The following is a 25580-nucleotide window of genomic DNA, read 5'->3' on the forward strand; positions in this document are numbered from 1 at the left end:
AATCTATACATTAAAGAATAGATGCAAATTCATTCCCAGTTCCCAGTATGCTTCCAGGCCAGTCCTTAAAAGAACAAGACCTGGTGAGCTGCAAAGCCCAGGGAGTGACTGTGTCACCTGGAAGCGCTGTTACTCACAAACATGAATAAAGATGCCTTCAAGTTGACAAAAGACAATCTTTAATTTTATAAATGTTCACCCGAGTGAGGAACCCAAACAGCCGTTTCAAAGGTCTTTCCAAATCCAACCGTTTCCAAGGAAAGCACTAAACCCACTTCCACCCAACTGCATCCTGAAACAGTTGCGAGTTTCACATAAACAAAAGCAGGCTTGGTTAATACAAATAACTATGACATAAGTAGTAAGTACTGATCGTTAAGTAGCAATGAAATGATTAAAGATACAGTAAGTTTCCTTCTACAGTATGACAGTCCTTCAAGGCACTAAAATACATCCACAGTTTTGACCAGGCGACCGATAACCCGCGGTCACCACCAGCGCTCTGGCATTGTTTGGTTCATGTTTTAAAAAGAATCTGCAGCAAATCAGTGAGGGAATGTCTCTTGCAAGGCAGCTCCTTGTAATGGCTAAGAACTAGAAATAAAAGTCTAACCGTGACATTAAAAAGATTATTTCCATAATACATGCACTTTAAATAGCTAACGTTCTGCTGCTTCTGGAATTTCTGCCAATACCACCTGTATCAGCAGCAATTACGCTTCCTATGCACGTTTCTGCAGTAATTGATTCCTTCCATCCAGGATTCTGAAAACCATTGTTGAGACACAGATCATTAAACTTCTTCTGACTGGCTAAATCCCCGTCCCAGCTCTACACAGTCCTGCCATAGCGTCAAAAGAAGCTTTTCACCGTTGGGTTTTCCCACCAGGAGAGGAACCTGTATGAACTTGGGGAGTTTCCACTACAGAGCAGTGCTTTCTGTATCATTTTCAATATCGAGCACGAGGTGGTTGTGCGGCTCTTTGCTCTCTGTCTCCGGGAGAGGCTCTGAAGAAGGGGGTTGAAGTGGTTCTTGGGTACTGGGATTAGAGTCTGCACAAAAAACCAAGAGCAAGTTTAGCGGTCTGGCCAGTGACGTCTCGTCACTGCTGCATTGCTGGGGCATTTCCTTAGGAAGAAAAGGGAAAGGAAAGATCAACAAAGGCTTTTCAAACAGAGGGCTGGCACATGTGTGCACACACGGACACAGAAAGGTTAAGCTAAACTCAAAAGCTCAGGAGTTGCTTCGCCTACACACCTTTTTTAGTCTGGTACATAATAAAAGATTCATTCTGAAGAATGGAAGGCAGAGAGTAGGATTTAGTACTGGGTTCCCTCCATGCCCCTTATGAGTGATACCTTACTCCAGATTTCCACATCAAAACACAAAGGTCCCTCAGCAAATAAATTTGGCACCTAAATCCTCAGCCACATAATCACCACCTAAAACCTTTAGAAGGAACAGGAATGTGTATTGTGTCAAAAGGAGGCACTGTCACAAGAGGAGGAAGAAAGTAATTAAACCCCTTTCCTGTGTGTAACAGGGAACACCATGTCCTTTGCCTCTTCTGACAGGAGGGAGAGGCACTGTGCTCTCCCTAACACCTAACAGCACCAGGTGTTACCCTTGATTTTCACTTAAAGCACCATTCAAAAGGTGTGCTCCAGCCTTACGTGCAGGCATTGAAGTTCTGCCTACCACGACTGAAGGATGAATCGGAAAAGGAGGTACAAAGGGTGAGGTGACACAGGGGAGGGAATTTGACACAATGGTGTAGCTACATCAAATACAAAATGAACCTCTCTATAAACATGGATTTCTAGACAGGATTTCCTGTGCATGGAATAAATACAATGTGAAACTGGCCAGTGAAAACATTAACAGCTTGTGCACATTCTAGTCTCCAACGCTTTTAGTACGTTAATGTGAGAGCGAGCATCAAACAGCCATTCCTGGTGCATGCCACGCTAACAGTAATGCAAGCAAGCAGTGTTACTGGGGATGGGTTAGTAGTGAGCATGAGCACACACGTGATGATTTGTGAATTAGCAACATTTGGGGCCAATCATATGCCTTTTCCTTACCATTTAATTTTCCAATACAGTTCCTACTGAATGCAGGTCAAACATCTAGATTATTTAATAAAATGTTTGATTAGAATATTCTTCTCTAGGCCTTAATAACACCATAAATAGAATTTGAGCCATTACTAAAGTCCAACACATGGACAAAGGAATTCAACAGTATCGTACAAACAGTGCAGAATTCCTGTTCAGGTATTTCTGGCAACTTGATTTTGGCTTCCATTATTCCCATCTTTTTCAAGGTTAAAATTAAACCCAGCTATTTGATATTGTGAATTAGATAAGTCAGTCTATAGTAAGTGCTGGTATGTGCACGTGTAAATGTTAGAGCAGATACTCATGTAATATGCAGTGGTGTTAATTCAGAACAAATATTAATCCTCTAAATAAAGATCCATATGGAAAAGGTGTTGATCCTGCACTAATGTACTGCTGTAGGTAAGCCTGATATCACTACAACTGCTCCCCAAGGGGTTATTTTGCAAAACATACTCAATTTCCTAGGCTCCTTTATCAGCTTTGCTAGAGAATCTTTCATCAGCAGCTCTCCTGTGCAGGTCTGCCTGCACAGCAGCTTTTATGCTGCTGTTTTACTGTACACAACTTACATGGCCAACTTGCTATGGTTTGCTCTTCGAAGGAGTGACAGTAAGTCTCTCCAGTTTTAACACTGTTGCTGTAAGTAGTTTTCTATATTCACCCAGACTGCAGCACAGTTGTGTGCCTCTGTCAGACCTCTAACTCAGCTGAAAGGGAATCAGGGCTACATCCTAACTGTGGACACAGCCTCAGTTGTGCCCATCACTCCCCACGGCACATCCTGGCCTTGTGGAACTTAAACTCCCCCTGCACACCAGCTGGGTGTTAGTCTGAAGGCAGCTATTTCTCCAGTTACACTGAGGGAACCCAACCCTGCTCATCTGCTGCCATTAAAGCAATTTCCTCAGCCAGACAAATTCCCAAATGAAAAGAGACACAGCCAACCTATGAAACATGACTTAGCAATTAAGGTTAAGTCCTTCCTTGAAGTTTGACTCATCAGCACAGTTGCCATTATAAATAAGTGCTGTAAAGAGCCAGACCCCAGCCGTATTTCTGAATTCGGCTGGGAAATAAATTGCCCATAAATTGCATTTTAAAGATACTGACAAAAAGAACTTCAATCAGGAAAAGATCTATTTCAAAAGGCAAGCCCGCTTTTTAGTTGCTCAAGCAGCTCATTTACTGCCAGCTTCTCCAAATTTAAATAAACTACTTTCAGCTTGACTCTCAATCCTAATTTGTGTCCTTCCTGCAAGCACTCAAATCTTGACGTAACTCAGGAGCACAGCCTCAACTCTTTCAGCCTGTCATGCAGCTGGTACCTTAGAAAGGCAGCATCTCTAACCCATTGCAAATGAACATTAATGTGCTGTTTGGCAGCTGTGACTGAGCAGACTAGTGCTATTAGTGAGGCTGGAGCTGACAGGATGCAAACATGCCAGAAGGCAGATGCTGTCGGGTGCTCTTCTGCAAAAGGGTTTAGTCACATGAACATGTATTTTGCCAAATAAATTCCAAGTAGTTCAAAATAGCCGAAAACCTGAAGTGAAAGCTACATTAAACTGCAATCATAAACCACTGGATTGGAGGAAAACCCATTAACTTTGGTATTTGCCTGCACTGATGAGAATAAACCTGTTTTAAAAGGTCACTGCTTCACTTGTGGACTAGTACTTCTTGTGTGAAGTGTTACTCCTTTCATTATAGATATTTTTACAACTTAAGGAATACCTTAATGTTCACAGGACTACTAAAATTAGGCAGCTCAGGTCTTAAAATCTCTTCCAAACAGAATGATATGTGGTAATGAGGTAACACAGAGTTGACAGCACATATTCCAAAGCGCATATACAAAATAAAGCTACAAAGAAAAGTATTGCTGTGCAGGAGCATTTGAGCTTGTATTGCATGGTTCTGTAAGTACAAACCTTATTCGCAGTAACCAGCCCCACCTGTGAAGGCATCAGGGGGTAAAGCTGTTAGGCAACAGAATTTATACTTTGCATTCCAATACATTAGTCCTAGTCTAGAGAAGCTGCAGGGCCATTGGAAAGTTTAAACCATTATTAAATGTAAGGTGATTTAAAAGCATTAGTCTCCTACATTTATAATCTCTTCCTTTAGAATTTCCTATAATAAGCAGAAACTCAGCAGAACATGAGATCTACTTTTAACTGTCCTCAGCAGTTTCATTTTTCCCCCTACCAAGACTTAAATTAACATTAACCCTACCAAACCAGTAACTAAAAGCTTCATGAAGTTCCTGCGAGCAGAAGTTTCTCTTTGCGAATGTCTCACCAAAAGAAGGCTGCATTTAAAATATGCAGATCTATCTACAAATTAACCCAAGAGACACCATTTAGTGTATGTGATTCTTCTGGATGTCCAGCTTAAAGCACATCAGAAGACCTCGTCCTCACAAAGTAAAACATGTGCTGTGTTAGTATCTTGTCTATTAGAACATGTATCAGTGACCACTTTAGCCATTTCCTTATCTTCTGTATGTGCTATCCTTGTGTATCCTTGGCTACATCCTCTCCCTCCTCCAAATATTTGCTTTTTGGCAACAGATGTATAAGCATAGTTGAGCCTGCCACGATGCTGAGCCTGGAGAAAGCCCCAGAGAGTTGGTTGCTATAATAGTGCTCTGCTTCCAAAGCAGGAAAAAAAAATAAAGCAAGCTGATCTACACTTCTCCTCAAGCCCTTCTGCCTCAGGAATGAAAACCTTCACTGCGGAAGCACCCCAAATCCTTGTGCACAGAATGGGTGGTGGCCATGAACGATTTATTTAACTGTTATTTGTGCTTTTCAGTCCCTCCCCCTGAGATTTACAGCTACAGGCAACATTTTCTACATTTCTGCTCCCTGAGGTGGCACTGAACATGGAAGAATCCACTCACCTGTTACAATTTTGGAAGCTGTTTGTGTGGGATTTGCAATAATACCATCTCCAGCCAGCTGAGAAGGAGGATGAGGCGGAGGGGGGACACTAGGTCTGTTTCTGGGTTTCGGTACTGGCCGTGGCCTCGGCAGTGTACCACTCTGAGGTAGAGAGTGAGACTGGGAGGTTTCTGGAGTAGCCGGCTGTGGCTGTGCTGATGGGGAACTGGTGCTGTGTTTTCCTAGAGGGGGTGTATCGGGCGGTGTCGGAGTCTGCGGAGGAGTGTAGGAGGGCTGCTCTGGTCCGTGCTCACTGCTGGGTGCAGCAGGAGGAGATGCTTGACTGTTAGATTTGGGCTGCAGTGGAGGAGTAGCCTGTGTTGGGGGCTGTGGTGGTGGATGGTTGGGAGCCTGGATTGGGGAAAGGCTGCTGGAGTATCTCCGAGGTGCAGAGACCTGGGAAGCAGAGGTCTGGGCTGCTCCTTGGTTTGCATGTTGAGGAGGAGGAGAAGAGCTTCTGGCAGGTGGCTTTGGAGAGACAGAAGGTGGCTGAGCAGCAGCGGCAGAGCTTTGGCTTCCTGGCTGCCCCGGTGGCGGGTTGGCTGGCTTGGGGGGGGCTGGCGCAGGCTTCTTAACGGCTGGTAAGAGAAGAGGTGACATTTCATGGTCATGGACAGGGAAACCGAACTGCTGAGAGCAAGCAATCAGTAGCACTAAAGAATGCTCAGGTAGCTTAGTAAAATAAAATGGTGCATTATCAAATAAAAGCAATAGGAAGCTACAGAAACGTGCACCCAGGTTTTACAGATCAATAGCATTTGAGTGATTTTGTTACACAGCACTAGTAATGTTACTACCAGCATTCATGAAAGAGCCCAAAGCCAAAGATGCATTACAGCTAGGCCTTAGTGAAATGCAAGTGAATTAAATCATTATCTGTAATAAAGGCAGAGATACTGATACAGGTATTTTAGCATTTTTGTAGTACTTGAGGAGTTAGAACTTATTGGAAATCCAAAGGAAGAAACACACTTCTCCTCATGAGATGGGGACTGGGACCTGCCGCATTCTGTGGCTGATTGACAGGAAGCTGATTAGTGCTGCTGGCTGGCTGGCTCTGCGCAGCGGCATGCCCGCCGTTCCTCACGGGTGGAGGAGTAGCTGCAGATGTGTTGTCCTTCGATTTTGAGGTACTGAAAATTAAACAGCTTAAATTAGAAGATGATTGCAAAGTGCCCAGGTCAGCTGCACCCGTTCAGGCTGACATTATGAACTGTGTCCTAGATGTGACCCTCAAACGCTTCCACAAACTCCTGCACTGACTGGTATTTCCTCACAGATCTACCATACCACTGCTACAGCTCTTCAAATCAGTGGCAAGTCGGCTTTAGGCAAGCCTGTATAAAAGATTAATTACCAAAATCAAATCAGGAATCCACATAGTTCTGCAACATCACAGTACCTGTCTGAATGCAACACCCAGCAGCACAGTCTCCATGCTAAAGCACTCCCAGTATGTCTGCAGGTCCTTTATACCTGGATCCATACCTTTGGACCTTTATAACCTGGAGTTAAACTTCTACCTTGCTGGGAGACCAGAACTTGTCTCAAGGGAGCAACGCCTGCAAAACCTTTGAGATTCAGATTAGGGAAGTCAGCTCTTCCTGACCCTTAGGTATGAAGCACTGTGAGGAAACACAGCACTTGAGTGTGAACCAGCTGAGGGGTTACAGGGCAGTGCCCCCTTCTCTTCCTCACACTTGCAGTCCTCACTCATTTCTCTTGTCTTTTGCAGCACCTTACTCATCTCAGAAGGACTGACTTCCAACCACTTTTACTGGCACATTGCAACCCTAGTTTCTCCAGATGCCATTAGTAAATTGCAAGTACTTGAACTCAGAGCCTGTGCAGATTTTAAACGCAGCTTTTAGACACTTGAGGTTTTGTTTTTGCTGCCTCTGCCACAAAAGGTATCTGTGGAGGAAGCATCAGTCTGCAGGGGATTTCTGAACGAGCTGTTTCTGTAACAACATCAGCAGAGAACAAAAGATGTGTGTAAAAAAAGAGTCAGTGCTGCCTCACTCCACGGTGGTGTTTTACCATGAGATGCTGTGTGAGAGATCGATGCTTGGAGAGCGCTACAGGCCTTTACATGTGGTTTCTTCTCTCTCTCATACCACACAAATAATGAAAGCAAAGTGCTGCTTTCACCATACATGAAAGGGAAAGTCAAGGCTACTGCAATTAGTCCATGTATACTAATACTGGGGACATGATTGCACAGAGTTTCAATAGTAATTAAGTACCAAAAAGCCTGTTGATAATACATGCTTGTCCTAAAGAAACTAATAGTGAAATACGATAAATCAACTTCCTGTTTTCTAGCAAGTCTGGTCATCACTAACACTTGCTACAGACGAAAAGAGACATATCCAGATAACATGTACAAGAAACAACGAGTAAGACCAACAGGTTTCTAGTATTGCCACTGGTAGGTTTTGTTCTTTCAGCAGCAAACTGATAGTCACTGTGTGGACACCTCTAGAGTGTAACTTGGAAAGGCCAGCATGGGTAGCAGAAGTACGGTCTTTTCTTAGTATTTTTCATCACTTTTTTTCCCAAGAATTCTCTTATATTAGAAAATCAATTCTGGAACATACAGAACAATGTATGTTATTTTAGAGGAACAATATGTGTGGCAGAGAGCTCCTGCATAGTGCTTCTACCCACACCTGAAAAGTCTTTACACTTCTGCCTGTACAGGAGGTGCTTCGTGAGGCAGATACAGTTGACACATCAGTTTGCTGCTGGAGCAGCCTGCTAAGCCCCTGCCAGCAGAAGCCATGCCTCTTACCTGCCATCCTCATTTCCTTGACTTTGTAACTGTTCTGCTGTGCCAGCAGAGAGAGCAAAACCAGCACCTACTGGGCTTGTTTCAGCCACAGAAGCTTGGGAGTGCTGCTCCGCTCCCGGCTGAGCCAGCACGCCAGCCTCGGTGGGTGGAAGTGGTGGCTGGAAAGCTGGGGATGTGTGCTTTCTATTTATAGTGCCACCTCTCCGAGGGTTCGCTTGGAAGTCCATAACCTTCACACCAAAGCTACAGAAAGAAGAGAGAGTAAACACACCACGCCAGCCAACACCAGGTAACTAAAGCAACAGGACGACTGGATGTTATAACCCACAAAGACAAATGCAACCCCTGTTGCTTGGCATGCAAAGCAGCAACAAGGAAAGCTGTAACTTTCTGCATAGAACACCATTAATGTTAAGACATGCAACACTATTTGGCTTCTCCACACAGAAGGGTAAGCTAAACATAAGTGGAACAAACTACTCAATTACATTTGAAGACAGACACTGATGACAATGAGGTCAAACCAGTCAAAATCAGTAATTTTACACGTAAATACATCCATTTCCTTACATACCAGAGTACCTCCTCACTGAATATATCTTGCCACATGAATTTTGTTTCTGTTACACACTAAGTTGCAGTACGGATTTCAAGACAGACAAGAACAGGCACTGGATATATGCTATGTGCTTAATGGAGAGCTATGGATAAATGGACTAAAATTCTAATGGATTTTAGAATGCATACAGCACATTTATTCTAGAGTTTAATTTTATTCTTGTGTTAGGAACAGTGGATCTTGAATTGGTTTTCTTCTTCCTCTGTCAGTGCTGTAAATTTGCATGTGGCTAGCCATAGTTAACATTCAGTAACGACATTTGCATCAACAGCTAAAAACAAAACAGCACATCACTTGAATATTCATGGTATGAGTGATAATAAATGAACGTTACACTACATGTTATATGGGAAAACAGCACGTTTTGGGTTTATTTTTAGCATTCTACTGTTTGCTGTGGTATACTGTACCATCATCAACTGAGAAGTCTTACCATGAAGGCACCAGGTAGCACCACCTCAGCTTATGGGCTTTGAAAAAGAAGCCATGGAATATCAGAAGTTAGATACTGAGAGATGCTACTATATACACTTCTGTTTCAGTGGATTTTAGACCCCCCAAATCTGGAATAGAAAAATGGTAACTGGAAGGAGAATTATCTCCTTGGCTTTCATCATGCATAGAGTTTAACTGGAAGCAAATACCATTACATTACCTTTGAACCTTCCTTAGGTTGCAACAACACGGGGGGAAATAAATCACTATTGTTACCTATAATATTTCCATTAAATTCTCCTCCTGAGACCAATAAAAGTGTTTCCAATTACAGGCTCCTCAGCAGTCCAGTTCTCAGGAGTGGGCTAATAATCGAAACCTAACCCAAGGACGAAACCTACCTTTCCTTCTTCAATAAATCCCCTTCCATTACAGTCATGCTAACAGGCCTCTTCCGTTCCAGTGTCCCAGATTCATATTCATTCCCAGTGTGTGACAAGTGATTTGAATTAACAGCAGGAATTGCAACAAATGCCCCAGATACATTGAAATCTTGATCTGAGAGAGAGAGAGACAGAAAGCATCCTGAGACACACATATACAAAACGGTGCCCCACTGCTAAAGCTGTTGGAGGGTTACCTGTGTCAGGTTATCACAAACACAGAATCCTTTTAACTATGGCAAGAATTTACCTCCAGGGAAGAACCAGTCTGCATGCTGAATAATTGGCTCAATAACTGCTACCACATGGACTGAAGTTGCTGCTGCCATTTCAGCAAGGGATCTGCAGAAGAAATTTGTACAACACTTCATACAGAGTTCTATCAAAGCAAGAAAATAATAATAGTAATTAATTCATATTACCCAAATGACAAATTATGCTAAACATGATGTATTAAGACTCCTAAGTACCACACAAAGAGCAACTTCACACAAGATGAAATCTAGACTAATCAGTACATTCACAGCATTTGAAAACACTTCTGTAAAGATTCGTGCCTAAAAGGATCTGGAGGCACAGGTTGAAAGAACATCTGAAGGAGGTTTTAGGCAAACAGTCTGTTGCTGTGAATAGCTGACATGATTTAAAACAAATTCTACAGCTTCATGGAGGTTCTGTTTTGTAGCTTCCCTCAAACAACTTACCCTTCATTCTTTGCCCATAACAAGTTGGGGCCCAAGACTATGGCGACATTACTGGGTGTCATTTTGTTAACATCACTGTTCTGTGCAAGCTTTGCTAAGAATTTGATTAAATACCTACAAGAGGGAAAGAAATAATTATCCAGCAGGAATTAAGAGCATTCCTTGTTGAAAGCAGCTAACAAAAAATTAAAGAACTCTTAAAGACAGCTCCCAATGAAACAGAAATGAGACAAATAGCCGCCTTGCTTGGTAGCTGGCTACTAAGGTTCTACTCTTGAATCATAAAAGTTGAACTGGGTAGAGAAAAAAGCATCTCCCACCTTGGCAAAATGGAACTACAGAACTATTTTATCTTCACAAAAACTATTTAGAGTGTGAATCCCTACTCGACAGCTATTTTCATATCCTGTAATAGCACTCCCACACTCATAGGAGTCAGCAGAGTTGGTTTTGTTCCGATTCATTCCCAAAAGACAATAACCAAAAGGAAAAATAACACATGTAAGATACATTCAGGTGATTTCTAAGACTGGAAAATACAATGAAAAGCACAGCTGGTGTAAAGACAGGGACTATTGCCAACAGCATAACCCTTTAGTAGGAGAGTTCTGTGCATCACTACTTTATTACGGTCAACAGTGACTAAACTTGACTGAAAAAGTCTACTGCCACCAATGCACACCAACTGCTTGATCAAACAGGATGTCCTTTTATAAACCTAACTGAATTTGGCCAAGAAAGACACCCCTGGATTAGGGTTTTGGTTAACCAGCTGTGAAATGGAGGACTCCAGCATCAAAGTGGTTGTGCTGCAAGTCAGCGGATGCTCATACACACCTGAAATTCGCATGGTAATGCTTAGGTAATCTGTTACAAATTCTCCATAACTCCTGCAGCTTCTTATCCTGGTCCTGAATACTGAAAGGAAAAAAAACCCAAACCTGTTACATCTCACTTTCAGATCAGAAAATTGTTGTTTCTGCAGTGAACAGGGATGACTGCACAACCTTCCATTTATGCCAAAGAAATACACTGGTTTGTATTCAGTAACTCAGCAACTTGCTAGTCAACCCCCTGAATTATCTCTTACTACAACGAAAGAGAACTGCTTAAGCATCAATACTGTGCAGCCAACAGTCTGAAGCAGCCCTCATGTTTAACCACAGGTACTTCACCACATTTTTGTGCAATTAGTATTAAGCTAAACCACATTTAAAATCATTTGTTACACAAAATATTTACCTGTTAGAGCAGAAATAAGAAAATAAACTGTGTGAGCTTGGTCTTTTCTTTGAATTCATATATGAAGAACCAAATTTGATAAGACTATGTAGAATGTTTTCCTATACACCTCGTTTTAGCATGCTTACTTTGCAGCTTGTGTCCATTCTTCATACAGACTGTATGTCATTAAAGGTTCTGGCAACTCTCGCAGATAGGATTTCAAAGCACCTGCAATGCAGAACACAAAAGGGTGAGGTTCTTAGCCAATGCTTTTAGTCTTCATTCCAAATTCTGTCCTCAGGTTTGCAATTTCATCTGTTCAATGGGACCCAAGTTCCAGTGAAACAGTGGGGTGACCTGACACTTCCCCAGTACATCTGCTCAATGCTTGACACAAAAAGTCTTCCAGGAATTACTGTAATTAGACAGAAACATGTGCTACAAAACTAAGAATCATCTCTTCAGACCCCATCAAAGGTCTTCATATGGCTCTAATCTCCCTTGATCACATTAACACTCATGTTGTGAGAGAAAGTATACTTGGATTATTATGATTGCCTGAATTTTAAACACCTCTGTCATGCAGACAGGAACATATCAAGCACATGAGCATGGGCACCCTAGACTTATCTGTGTTAGTTTGTGCAATGAAACGAACTTGCAACTTATTTCCATTCCTAGTTTACCTGCAGAGATCAATACCTCACACTGCAGCAAGACAGCAGTTAAATCAACAGCATAAACTTGTGTTGTATCAGTTTATACCTGGTTTTGATTCAGAACATTCACAATACCTGCAACAGCATGGGGATCAGAATAGAACTCATCAAGCTGGGAAGTTGAACAGTCCAAGGCAGCCTTCAGCTTTTTTAACTTGGAGGCTCCAGCAGCAATTCTGAATAAGCCCTGTGTAATAAAAAATAAATGTATTTGACTAGTAACAACATGTTAGTAAAAGCACGAAGCAGCAGGAGTTTTATGACAGCCTCTTTCAGAACAGTTCCAAGTTTGCTGTCTTCACCTTACACTGTTATGACCAAGCTGGCTCTCAATGTGTCACTGCCATATGGCAATGCTTTAGTTCCCTCTCATCCTTGGCCCATTCCTTATTTTTTATTCTAAGTGCATTCATCTTAAAGACACTTCAAACACTGCTGAAGGTTATTCTGTTGCAAAAGGTTTATCATCTACACTGATGAACAAAACGGCTTAAGAACTTGTTAACCAGTACAGACACCAGCCCATGAGTTTGAGCTCTTTTCTCCCCTTCCTTCACACATGGTGTGGCATCACCTACCTCCTCTCTCATTCCCGTTTCCAAAAGCATCATTACACAGGCTTCAATGGGGACTGCAATTTCACGACCACTGCGCTTGAGATGCTCTTCTAATGGAGTTCCAAAAGCTGGTTTTTCAGTCCATTTGTCTAGTTGGAGAGTATCAAAACACTGAGCAAAGTATCTAACAAACACTTGAATCATGTCCCAGACAAGAAAAAGAGGAAAGCTTCGAGTGCAGCAAAGAACTTTTCAGAATACAGTAGGAGTTTTACAGCCCTTGATTGGTAAAGTCCCTTCTATCATGAGTAAAGAGAGAATGAGCCTGCTGGGGTTTAAGAAGAAATACTTCTGCATCTTTCTGGATGGAGTAACACACATAAATCCTCTGTATTACTGGAAGAGCATGCCCCTCAACACAACTGCCACCACATGGCTGCAAGTTACATTAAGTTACAAGAGAATCTTTAGAGAAGAAGTTTATCCAGGTTGCATGCCCTGTGCTGATCTCAGTTTCAGCTGTATTTAAGGTGGATAAAAACTGAGCTGTTCACACAAAGTTTATTGCCAATTTAAGGAATGGGCAACTCAAAATAGATGTTAACAGCTCCCATCTCTTATGTGAGCATTACCATGTTAACAGCCCATTGCTGTAATGCTTGCACAAATTTTCCATTTCTTAATTGTTGCTGAACTCTGAAAGTCAAAATTGGTTCAAGTTTCTCCAAACTGAATGTGAATTTCTTGTTTCCCACAATTTATTTTCTCCCATTTCTGCTGTCTTAATTGAAAAAATGCAGATGTAAAAGGTCAGTGTTAGTACAGATGTGTTATTTCTTTTATGTGGAAAAAAGGTTAAGACAGACAGACTTTGACGGAGTCCTCTGAGACACACTGCGCTCCTGCAGAAGATTCAATCTACCCACATCAACTACACCCCTCCTAAGGCTTTAGTTCCTCTCCTTCATTAACACACCACCAGGAGCACATGTCATTTTCCCCAGTTTTGCAAGTTACAGCAAACATTAGGATGAGAAATCTTAGTAACTGTTCAGAGTCTCAGTAATTTACAGCTAGAAACATGACTGAAGTAGTGCCCACCCTGAGACCCTGGACCACTCGGACACTGTGACACCTATTCCACCTAAGAAGACTAATCTGTTCGTATGGGAAGTTTGTACAAAGCAGCTAAGAGACAACAACATTTAAAGCAGTCACATCTGTGAACAGAGAACCTTGCACAGAGCCGTAACACAGCCCTGATGCTGTGTGAGCATCATGTGTTTGCGTTGCCCTGTCTCCCATCAGGTTGACAAAGCACAGATATTCTACAGCATCTTTCAGCAAGATGCTCATTAAGAGACAGTAGAGCTAATGTTTAGGAGAGCAACTTCAACACCAAACCAGTATGATACACCTGAACTCCCACTGACAATGTTTAGAAGCATGGGGAAGAACTGAAGCTTTTCTTAGCTGCTGATATTCAACCCAATAATCCAAACATAGCTGGCTGTAGTACAGTGTGCACCAAGAAAAGGAGTACATAAAAGAAGGGAGAAAGTCAAGCTCCTCAGAACAAGGGGCGTTTTTGTGTTAATTTCCCAGAAGCAAGGACCCAAAGAAGTTCCTAAATCACAACGAAACTTTCACTGGCCTGAAGCGCCAGGTATGAATCAGCAAAAGATCACATGGTGTTAAGGAAGAAGTGCAAACAAATAGGAAAATCCTTCCTTCACTCTCTTGGGTATCAGACAGATCCTCAGGATTTTATTAGTGTGTTAAAATATGGCTGGAGAACTCCAGAGAACACAAAGATGGAATTATGCTTGGGAATGTAAAATTGGTAAGTAGATCAAAATGGCCTTATTAAATAAGTCTGCATGCAAGAGAATCAAGATAAAGGAGGAGAATATTGTGCATAGGTGGCACAGGCAAGAGAAGCATCAGCCAGAGCACAGGTTACTTTACCTTGATGGGCTTGAATTTCGGGTAGGACCTTTTCTATGACTGCTAATGCTTTTCTATGGTAATCTGCTTGTGCTTCTAATAACTGAGAACAGAAGCCACATTTTAAAAACAAAAAGAGCATTAGCTTCTGATGAGCACATAATACAAGACTAGAAGGTTTAGCACACAAAATGTAATCTTTGAGGATTGAGTGTCTATGCACGTACGTGCTGCAAAGTCGGATGGAAAAACTACTCACCATAACAAAACATCTGGCATATTCCCCTTCTTTGGACACAAAGTTATACATGTCTGCTGCTAGTTGATCCTTTGGAAAAGAGAAGAATGTGAAAGAGGACATCAGATTTGCAGGGGCATTTCAACTTCTACAGAAAAGTATGTATCGTTATTTTGTCTGTGGTTTGAGCTGTCAATTCAGCAGCACAGGAAGCCAGTAAACCTCCTACTCTGCTACATGTATTCTTCCAAGCAACATCTATTCAAAATGCCTGTTTCATACAGCAAAGCAGTTGCCCACTGAAGTAACAACTGGACTGTATGGCAGTATGCTATTTACAGCCAATCCCTGCATACAAGTACTACTAAGAGGTTTTTTGTGGTTCAGCTCAACTGTAGTATTTGACAATCAAGAAGTGAAACTGAATGGCAACTGCTCAGAGCTGTAAGAGTCAGAATGTTCCTTTTATGGCAGCAGCTTGAATTTCACCCAGGTAGCTCATGCTGCACAGCTACTCAGTGGCCTGAGCACACAGACACCCTGAGTGTTTCAGTCAAGGCTGAGACACAGTTCTTCATCCTCCTGTCTCAGATTGAAACAGAAAACAATGTAAAATGCCCAGCTTAAATCAAGAAAGTTCCTCATTAAATTAAAGCAATTCAGACACATCAGCCAGCATTAATTATCTTCATTAAAATTCTTCCCTGTGAGGGTGCTGAGGTGCTGGCACAGGGTGCCCAGAGAAGCTGTGGCTGCCCCATCCCTGGCAGTGTTCAAGGCCAGGTTGGACACAGGGGCTTGGAGCAACCTGCTCTAGTGGAAGGTGTTGGAACCCCATGGCAGGGGGTTGGAACTGGAGGAGCTTTAAGGTCCCTTCCAACCCAAACCATTCTATGATATAATACACCTTTAAGACACACAGTTTATTAACAGCCATGTCATTTGTGACTGCAGTAATGAGCCAGCTCCATGTGCAAGGCTTCCAGGAACAGCCCTATTCTGATTGCCACTGCTGCTCATGAGAGACGTGTGAAGGACAGAGACATCCTGTCATACCTTGCACTGTTCTACTTTATTTCCAGCTTCATCCATCTCTTCCTTTAGTGATTCTATTTTCGAAGGATGCACTTGAAAATTTGTTCCTGAAGTCTTGTGGGCTTGGTTATACCTGTGGAAGAAAAGCTTTGGTCAGTTGTTGAAGACCGATATTAAACAAGAAACTGCATTTATGGCTCCCTTGAAATTGGCTTCTTTTGACAGGAAACAAACCCAAGTTTTGACAGGAAACAAACCCAAGTTTCAGAGTTTTTCCAGCAGAACTTAGGTGTTCACAACTCACCAGGTATGACATGCTGGCATAATTCACAAACAGCTACACAACTATGAAAATCCACAAGAAATGCTGCACTGGCCACAGTCTAACATGGGTGTATAATATATTGGAACTACCAGTCCCAGAAATTGCTACTTAAATTATCCCCACAGTTTAAGAACATTTAAAGAGACTTAAGGGTAAGTTGGACAAGGTAGGACCCTGCCAATGAGATGGTTCAATATAATGCTGTAAAAGTACTCAGCATGGTTACAAAATTAGAGTCCTATTATTTAAGTTGACAACTTAAGTGAACCAGAAAGAAGCTGAGTTTTGGGCATTTTTCCAATTATATATAGGCATGTAAGAGCTCTAAAATCTTAATTCTCTTTGGATCTAGTAGTCATGAGTCCTTTTTTGAGTCACTTAAATGTAAATTCACCTTTTTTCAGCAAAGTATCGACATGCACACAGGAGCATTTAAGAAGCAAACGCCAGCATCAGCTCAGGCGCCATGAGGTGCCAACGAGAAGTTCACATGAATGGAAAAGGATTTAGTAATTCAAATGATTTCTTACCTTCCTCTTGCAGAATCCCAGTCCAACACCAGCTTTGCAAGCTGTTTCCTCTGCTTCTGAATGTTCGGGATCTCTGTCTAGAAGGAGAAGTCAAGGTTTACACTCACTTTTGTGTACTGTAATAAACTACAGTTTGTAGATTTCTTATCCACATTCCACCACTAATGCATGACTCCTTAGAACAGTTCTTAGCAGTGAGATAAACCCCTTTTGCTCAGTCTATACATAAATCCAGATGTATTTCTTCAGGCAGGCTGAGGTGACTTACCTCTGTTAGTAGATACAGCGGATCTAAGACTTCTTTTTCGATCTGTACTTCATGCTGAGAGAGCTCCATTGCCAGTTTGTTCTCTGCATCACCACATGTATCTAGCATTTTCCTTTAAGAATTATAGGAAAATTTAATGTGAGTTACTACTGACTAAATACGAATGATTCAAACAAAACAGTGGTGGCCCTTTGTTGTCCTCTACCCTTTTGGAAAGCTGTGTGTTGCACAAAGCAAGGCACTACTTAATGGCACAAACCCAAGATGCTCTATGCTGTCATGAGCAAATGTGGGAAAGGCAAAGGAGTGTTATTAAACCTCTGTCTTCTGAAATTCCTTAGCCATTACAACATCTGTGGAGGCTTTAGCTCATCCAGGTGACTACATCAGCCCTAAGGGCAGAGAAGTTTGTATTTATTCAAAGCCCATCCTTCCGCCTCACCAGATGCAGGAAAATTGCTCAATGCAGCATTTCCTTTTCTCCTAAGCCCCTTTAATGTGAAAAAGTCTTAACACCACCATGCCAAGCAGCCACATATGCAGCAGCCTCAGGTTCCAAAGCCATGATCTGACCTTTGTTTTAAGCTTGTTCTAAGGAAAAACCCCATCCTGTAAGACTTTTATCCATGTTTACATCTCCCGCAAGAGCTCACAAAAATGCGCACCAAGGTTTTTCAGGTCATTTTCCACTGTTTCCATAAGAATTCCCATCAGCAACGAGGAAACACATTTGCTCTAGGAATTCAGTATATTGACATTCATTTGTTTCAGCCACTTTCCTGGAAGTTGCAAACATGCACTTTGCCAGGAGAAGGAAACTGGCTTTATTTTGAACTAGAAGCTATTAATACAGACTGGCATTAAAGCCATTAATGCAAACCTGCAGAATGCAGTATTTACCCTCAATTGCAAACTTTAAATGGATACAATAATTCTACTAACCCACAAGGACATGAGCCATTTTCAAAAGCTTTTCAGAGAGCAGAGAACTGGAAACCTCTGCAATGCAATCCAGAGCAAGCCTTGCCCCCAGAATCACTCCCAAACAAACGCTTGCTCACTTTTTCTCCCCTTGGGTTAAAGAAGGAATCTAGAAATATTAGTTTCATTAGATTGAAAACAGCCTTTGTGCACCCAAAGTCTTTAATTAGAGCCCTGCAGGCAACAAAATCACAGGCTGCAACTTATAAAGCCAAGTACTTACCCCAGCAGAGTTTCATCACTTAGCTGGACAGAGCCTTCTTGCATGTTTTGAGCAAGAGCTGTCAGAGGAAGTTTTTTCTATGGAACAGAAGGAACAATGCTCAGCTTAGTGCTACTCACCCTTTCCAGCTTTCCCAGTACATCCCCTCTAAGATTTTTCTCTTCTTCCATATGGTTTCTATTACACACATACACAGCTCATTCTTTGACTTTAAGAAAACACCAAGTCACAAAAAGTTTCAAGCCTCAAGACTCCTGTTCTCAGGTACTCTGAAAAGCATTTTCTTCTCAGCATTAGCTAGAATGACTGGCCCAAAATGTATCTCAACTACTGTCACAGACAAGTAAACAGCTTTAACTGGAGACCTAAGCACCTAGCTTGGCGCCTGCCTCCTTGCAGAGGTCCATTCTGTGTGTTCAGGAGGTCTCTATTATTCAATAAAGGAGAAGACTTGAATGCTATTTGTGGTTATAACACTTTACAAAAACCTACCTACAGCTTTGCTAAGGAGGGGCAGAAATCAAACGTGTACAGGAAAACATTTACAGTTAACTGGAGATGCCAGCGCACAAAGGGAATGCAAACTATGAGGAGCTTGACCAGAGCTGCAGAGTATCTGCTCTTCTTAGTCAGGTCTTGTGAAAGCTGTAAGTACTCAGCGCACTGCAGAACCAAGTGAGTGTCCTGACACTACTAAGGCACTCCAAGGTTGTGCTGGTATATTTGGGTGGGGAATTACAGCTAGCATTTTACCATCTAACAACAACACGTGAGATGATTTTACTGGGTTTTCTCCCCTTGGACAACTGGAGGCACAGCAGCTGGTCAGTCTCAGGCCAGACCATATTCAGACTGGTCTCAGAAGAGAAGCCAAAGGGCAACTGTACTTACATGTCTTTTATCAGGATCTGTACCATGCTGGCCCTGAAAACAGGCAATTAACCGCTTCTGTGCAATGTGGCAAACAGACCTCACAGTGTCAAGCCGTCTCTCGATCTAGTTGGGGCAGGGGGGAGAGAGGAGGAAGAGAAAACAAAACAGAAAACAGAAGTTATTTCCCTGGCCTCAGCAGAAAACTTCCTCCTGTCCCACACTTAGTTCTTGCATGTTTCTCAAGTTCTACAGCGTACGACTTCAGCTGCTCAGCAGAAGTGCCTGACAGCAGAAATGCTGGGAAAGAGATCAAATTGCTTTCTTTTTCCCTCAGTGGCACAGTAGATCAGTCAGAGCTCCCAAATGCTGCCCCTACTTTTTGTCTCAGCAGAAGAGAATCAGGTTGATATTTGCCATCTAACAGCACATGCAGATATCCAAGACATTAATTTAGGGAGGAAAACTGCGGGAAAACTCTCATTTCTTGCTTGTGACCTTGTAAAGTAGAAGGCTAAAGACATATGTGACTGTGCCTTTACACTGCACCAAATCTACATACTGCTTCCTATGGTGTTTCCTTCTCTGGCCATTAAACACAAGGACAAAACTCGTACATGCTACAAATCAGTATTTTCAAGGAAAGATTGATAGGATTCAAAATGGATGTGGAATGAAAAAGCACAGAGCAATGCACAAACAAGAGTTCTGTTGATCATAGTATATTCGAAACATGGCTCAATACATAGACTGCGAACATGACAAAGACAATGTGACGTTAATAAACTGTTCTTTTAAGGGATTTTAAGTATGGAATTTTATCTCTTTTATTTCAAAGAACACCAAAAGCAAAGCAAGTGATGAGCACTGGGACAGAACTGCTTATGGCAGCGAGCTCCCCATGCACAGCTCCGAAAGAATGTGGTTTATCTGCATTTTGATGACTCACCAAGAATAAAAGGAGGCCCTTGGAATGGCTTCTAGTTAAAAAGCAAGGGGAAAAAAAGGAGATTTCATCTGTAGAAATAGTCTGAACCGCTTCTAGTTTTTGATACAGCTCTAAAATCACTGCTATTACATTTTCGGCAGGGCGGTAATTCCCCCCAGCTTTCCTATCAATCATAAATACAGATTAGCTGTCAGAGTAGCAATTTTAGTGCTAAGTTATGATGCCCCATGGATTTAAAGCAGGAGATACACTGTTGGTTTCTCCAGGAGGCAGACTGCCATGTTCTAATGAACATGAAATGCTATAAATTCTCATTCAGAATGTGACACATTCAGGTGAGAATGACATTTTTTCCTCCCAACAGGTTTATCCGGTGCTACTATGCTGGGATATGTGTATCCCTAAAGTGGTTACAACTGGAAGGATGAAACTGGGTCCCAACAAGAGCAGAGAGTGAAAACTAGAGCTGCTGAAAGGGACAGAGATCCAACAGAAGAGGAGCCTGCAGGGTGTGGGTTGGGAGAAGCTCAAGGAAGAAGATGCCAGTGGAGGGAGGCACAGAACAGACAAGACTTGCTGTGGATCAGCACAGCATCACTGCTGCTGGATGAGGGAGCCCCGTCCTGATGCACAAGCACATGTTGGCCCAGGCTCTCTGTTTCCTTTCAGAGGAAGGGAGCAGTAGCTCTGCAAAGCTGCAGCCTCAAGGAGCACCCAAAGCTGGACCTTGGGGCTGTGCCACCCAGCCACAGCCTTTGCAAGGCCAGAGGGAAGGTGAAAAAGAACCAGCACAGGAGGGCTGGTGAGCTGAAGGTCCCATGTAGGAAGACTGAAGTTTCACTGGTTACATGAGGCACTAAAAGCTCCTGACAGCTACAAGATGAATCCAAGCTGAGGTGCTCAAAAACCTTAGTAAAAATCTATTATGCCGGAGTAAGGTGCAGAGAAGCTGCTCTGAAAGCACAAGGCATTGCCTTTTCTTTACAGAGCATGTATCAACAAGCTCAGAATTCGGTCCATGTGAAGATACATGAACAAGAACGTGCTGTTTGTGGTCTGCATTTATTCTTGCAAGGTCCCGTAGTGAAGACTTCTTAAAATACTGAGCACAGTTGGGGTTTTTCACACACGAAACAGGGACATCCTGTAACTGAACCATCTTACGGACCCCAGCAGGCTAACACAGCCATGCACGGTGGCTTACACCCCTTTGAAAGGCTCTGGAGCACACGTATTCACAACAGCCTCTTCCAGGCAGCCTGAATGCCAAGCTTAAAGGGCAGAAGATTGATAAGAGGAACGTGACCCCAAAACTTCACAATGTACTCTCCTTTCTGATCTGTTTTTGAGGTCAAAGATGTTAGAAGAACCATGAATGACATTAATCTCCATTAAGCTACCTTTGAAGTGAAAATGTGACCCACAGGCCATGCTGTCTGTACCCCCAGGGCATCTTCAGTGTACAAAACATCATACAATTGCTTTATTATATGCCACAGGGGCATGCCAGAAAGTGGGTCTATTGTAGAAGCCTTTTGAGTACTGAATTATATTCCTTGTCTTCAGACAGGAACACATATAACAGAGATACTTGAAATGGAGCATTGCACTCCACAAAACAGAGGAAGAGTCATGGCAATCCTGTGTCAAAGCTGGAGCTAAATATAAAGAAGAACACAGTGAAACATGTTTGTAAAGTGAACCGCGCTTCTCAGCCCTTTGGTTAGATAAGAGCCTTCCTCCCCTCCACAAGCCCCCAAGAGCAAACAAACAAGTGAGTAAATTCTTCCACTTGGGTGTAGCCGGGCTGCTCTGGGCCTGGGAAAGCCTTGCTTGCAAAATTTTTTTGGCAACACGCAGCAGTGCTTTTGGCTTTCATTTCTTGTTACTATTCTGTAGCTACCCAAGAACACAGACGGGTTCTCAGAGGCAATCGAGGTGTTTTAACATCCTTTACATCATTTCACTGCACGCATCTCTTCAGGGATTAAAGCCAGTATTGTCAAGCTGGGGAGGTATTTGTGGTTCAAGTGAAGCAGCCCCCTGAAAAGCAGGGCAAAGTGTTTCGGGTCAGCTCGTTTCGCCATTACTCAAGATGATTTCATGTGCTTGTGCTGAATTCAAGTTTTCAGGCTGCTGCATTCTCTCATCTACTTTAATCTGAACAGCTGGAAAAGGCTGAAATAAAAGTATCTGCATCATGTATTTGGCTTTTGTGTTTCATGTACAGGTCCTGAACTTCAGCATACCAAGATGCTTCGTTATCTATTTGAAACAACCATGACACTTGAGGTCCCACGGAGCACCCAGCCTCACCTCTGCGTCAATGCATGTTCTGCCTCTTTATTTTTAGTCTTTCACAAAGTAACCAGAGGAAGAAAACTATGTAGACCAAGTCTGCAGTCAGATTTGTTCGATGTAATGACTCAACCTTGTTAATCTAACAGTTGCAACTGAAATCCCACCATGGAAGCAGTGTTTGATTAGATGGCATGCTTGCAAAAAGCTGACAAGTCTGCAAACACATCAAATGTCAGCGTGATAAATCTGAGAACAAGTATCACAAGCTAAACAAGCAGCATTTGCACACTTATTTAAAGCAATTCCAGACTCCCAGAGAAAAATCTATCAGCAAGCACTTGGCAAGTTTTTTTGCCACTTCTCTTAAGGCCCAAGTTGACCTCTTGAAGAGAAACAGAAATGAAGACAGAAACCAGCTGTGCCTGATCATCACTTCTTCCCAGCTCATCCTCCTCCAGCAGACAGACTGGCAAGTCATTAGCACTATTAGCTCATAAGCTTAATAAGATATTTCAGCTAATTCAAAGCAAGACTCTTCCTCCTCCACTTTATCAGGCCATAGGATCAGATTCAGAAGCAGAAGTACCTGAGTTCTTCCACTCAAAGTGTATCATCGTTTTTGCATGTGCTGAGAAGTCAGGCAAAGACCCCCTCAGTTTCCTCCCCACCATTTGCATTACTTTTTCCCCCACATTAGGTACTCCACAAAACTCGGAGGGTTCAAACCTCACAAAAAGCAACTTAAAATGTGTAGATGAGGCCCTCAGTGATATGCTTTAGTGGTGGTCTTGGCAGTCCTGGGGTAATGGTTGGACTTGATGAGCTTAAAGGTCTTTTCCAACCTAGCTGATTCTATGACAAAGCATACATATTAATAGTGTTACAGTACCTGCAACAGGTCTTCACTGAGTACCTCTGTTTTCTCAGCCCTAGGGAGGAAAAAAAAGACCATTGTCAGAGTGATTAGCACATTCTGGGTCAAAGGCTGAAAGCACTTTAGCAACAAAACCAGTTCAGCTTGAAGCTATAATCCCGTTATGACCATGGCTGCAAACAGCTCCGTGTTCAGGATGGAGCACTGGCTCCCAGCCCCGGCACATCAAACACAGATGGCTTGCTCAGCACAGGGTGCCTGGGAAAGCCTGACATTCCCGGAATCCTCGGCCCACAGCACCATCCCACTGCTCCAAATGGCGTTTCCAACTGCACACGGTTTAACACAAGGCGAAGTGGGATCCTGAGTCACTTCATTTGAATGCAAAGATGTACTGAAGCAATTTTTTCACTCCATGTTCTAACCAGGTAGTGCTATCAATGCACCTGAGTGTAAGGGCACATGAAGACAGGAGAAAAAGTAGGGCAACCAGCTTCATTTTGTATTTTATCCCTGCAGAGCTTTATCAACCAGCAGGCAGTGGAAATGGCAGCCTGAACACCTTCCCTCAACCTCACATGCACACAGCTGTCATCAGAAATCTCCCATTACCTCATTTTGCTGATTTCTTTAATACTAAAGGAGAATAAAAGATTTGTTACTTTAAACCATCATCAGAAGTTAATAGCATTCCCAGTAAAGGTCTAATCTCAACAGAAAAACAGCTGAATACTTACACATACTCCCAGACGAAACATTAACAGTTGTTACAAACAAATTCAAACATTCACACATACAATTCCACACCTTTTCCCAATCCCGGCTTACACATAAACTTTGATTTGTTTAACGTTGACACAGATTTGTTTGGTGTTGACTCATTTGCTGTAACCCTGCTTTATCCTGCCTTTGCCAGATCGATAAGGCAGAGCAAGATAAGTTTAGCTCACCCATGATCTCTCCCACTTGGCTGCTCGCTGTTACTACACGTCGATGGCTATAGAGGCCTTGGAGGTACTCCAGTACGCTGCTTTCCTGTTCAGTGTTCCCCCTGCTGCTGTCAGAGTTCCTCATCTCCTACAGCAACTTCCTTCTGATCCTGCAACCTGTGTAATAACCTACTGCAAAGCTGGGCATGCACAGAAACCTTGTTTTCTTGATCAGGCTTCATTAGCTGAACATGTAAAATGCCTCCAAAGGCAATATTCAGTCATGTGAAGTGGGGCTTTTTGGGGGTTTTAAGGCATTTGACTTGAATTTCATGGCACATTATCTGCTTGAACTGTTTATGACCCATAAGGTGTTTAATAATTAAGTACCAGAACACAGGAATGCTCAGAACCTCGGGAAGACAAAAGTCATTTCAATACTTTGATAGCAAATAAACTGCCAGCACTGCAATATTTATTTGTTTGGGAAACACAGGATTGGGAAACTTCTCTTCCACACAAATAGAAATATTGTGTCTGATCCAATGTATATCCTGTTAGAGAGCAATTATAGCTATTTACTTACTTTTTAAGTCTTGCAAAACCCCAGCAGAAATTACACAGAGGAACCACAGTGGAAGAATACTGCAGTTATAGCAGCACACGCTTAAACAGGTTTTAATCTGAAGTGGCAACTCGTACCCATGAGCTAACTGCTTCAACAGAATACAGAGCTACCAGATATTTCTGTAGGAACATAGTGCTGTGCACGGCAATGGTTTTACACCCAATTCCTGAGCAGCCAGAGGCTTCTGTCCTTCAACAGACTGCAGAAGATGAGCACCTCTATTTCTAATACTGAATTTGAGATGCATATAAAAGGTACCAATTCAGATACTTGTCGGGTAAAATCCCATCCTGATGGAGGCAGCAACTGTATGCCAGGATCAAGAGGCTGCAGACGGAGGGGTGCAGCCCTGTGAAGGAAGCAACTGAGCAGACCACAGCTACCTGCTATTAGCTTGCTAAAATACAGCTCAAGGTGTCTTCTGCAAAACCCGGGACTTCTTTCAGCCACAGATGCAGCTGGTTATAAATAAAGCAGCCTACTGGAAATTGTTTCACTGATGTTTCAGAACAGCTCCTGGCAGTTCCAGCCATATGAAGGTTCTCTAGTTAAAGCAATTGGCACGTAGCAGAGTATTAGTGTGGCAGTTGAGCAGAGCTCCAGCAGCCACTGCCAGTGGCTCAGGCTTGCCAGGTCACTTGGAAAAGCAGCAGGACAGCAGCAGTGCCACGCACACAGCATACAGGGATTATCCATTCTAACAGATCACAGCAATAGAGAAGCAACCACCTTCTCCACCTTCATGTATATGGTTTGAGTTGGAAGGGACCTTAAAGCTCATCCAGCTCCAACCCCCTGCCACGGGCAGGGACACCTTCCACTAGAGCAGGTTGCTCCAAGCCCCTGTGTCCAACCTGGCCTTGAACACTGCCAGGGATGGGGCAGCCACAGCTTCTCTGGGCACCCTGTGCCAGCGCC

The 25580-nt window shown here is 42.7% G+C and overlaps 1 protein-coding gene and 1 long non-coding RNA gene across 7 annotated transcripts in view; both read right to left on the reverse strand.

The window, feature by feature from the left end:
- Positions 1–156: 156 nt before the first annotated feature.
- Positions 157–25580, reverse strand: part of ARHGAP17 (Rho GTPase activating protein 17) — a 45145-nt gene continuing 19721 nt past the window's right edge. The window contains exons 2-22 of one of the 6 annotated variants that reach the window (XM_030481653.1): positions 23121–23160; positions 19003–19107; positions 18112–18188; positions 16908–17019; positions 16640–16716; positions 15806–15917; positions 14771–14839; positions 14533–14614; positions 12586–12713; positions 12083–12194; positions 11435–11516; positions 10902–10982; positions 10065–10178; positions 9611–9702; positions 9319–9475; positions 7864–8106; positions 6042–6202; positions 5030–5647; positions 4056–4079; positions 2086–2130; positions 987–1053 (exon numbers count right to left, since the gene is read on the reverse strand). In XM_030481653.1, the coding sequence (XP_030337513.1) occupies positions 4057–4079; positions 5030–5647; positions 6042–6202; positions 7864–8106; positions 9319–9475; positions 9611–9702; positions 10065–10178; positions 10902–10982; positions 11435–11516; positions 12083–12194; positions 12586–12713; positions 14533–14614; positions 14771–14839; positions 15806–15917; positions 16640–16716; positions 16908–17019; positions 18112–18188; positions 19003–19107; positions 23121–23160 (2485 nt within the window). In that variant the 3' untranslated portion in view covers positions 987–1053; positions 2086–2130; position 4056. Of the gene's footprint in view, positions 1130–2085; positions 2131–4055; positions 4080–5029; positions 5648–6041; positions 6203–7863; positions 8107–9318; positions 9476–9610; positions 9703–10064; positions 10179–10901; positions 10983–11434; positions 11517–12082; positions 12195–12585; positions 12714–14532; positions 14615–14770; positions 14840–15805; positions 15918–16639; positions 16717–16907; positions 17020–18111; positions 18189–19002; positions 19108–23120; positions 23161–25580 lie in introns of all 6 variants that reach the window. The other 5 variants (XM_030481654.1, XM_030481651.1, XM_030481655.1 and 2 more) reach the window with 5 other exon arrangements.
- LOC115606185 lies at positions 4622–5021 on the reverse strand. Its single transcript, XR_003990838.1, has 2 exons — positions 4872–5021; positions 4622–4824 (listed from the first exon to the last, which is right to left on the reverse strand). It is a non-coding gene; the product is annotated as an uncharacterized LOC115606185 (long non-coding RNA).

The sequence above is a fragment of the Strigops habroptila genome, chromosome 4 (genome assembly GCF_004027225.2).
Source record: "Strigops habroptila isolate Jane chromosome 4, bStrHab1.2.pri, whole genome shotgun sequence".
Classification (NCBI taxonomy): domain Eukaryota; kingdom Metazoa; phylum Chordata; class Aves; order Psittaciformes; family Psittacidae; genus Strigops; species Strigops habroptila.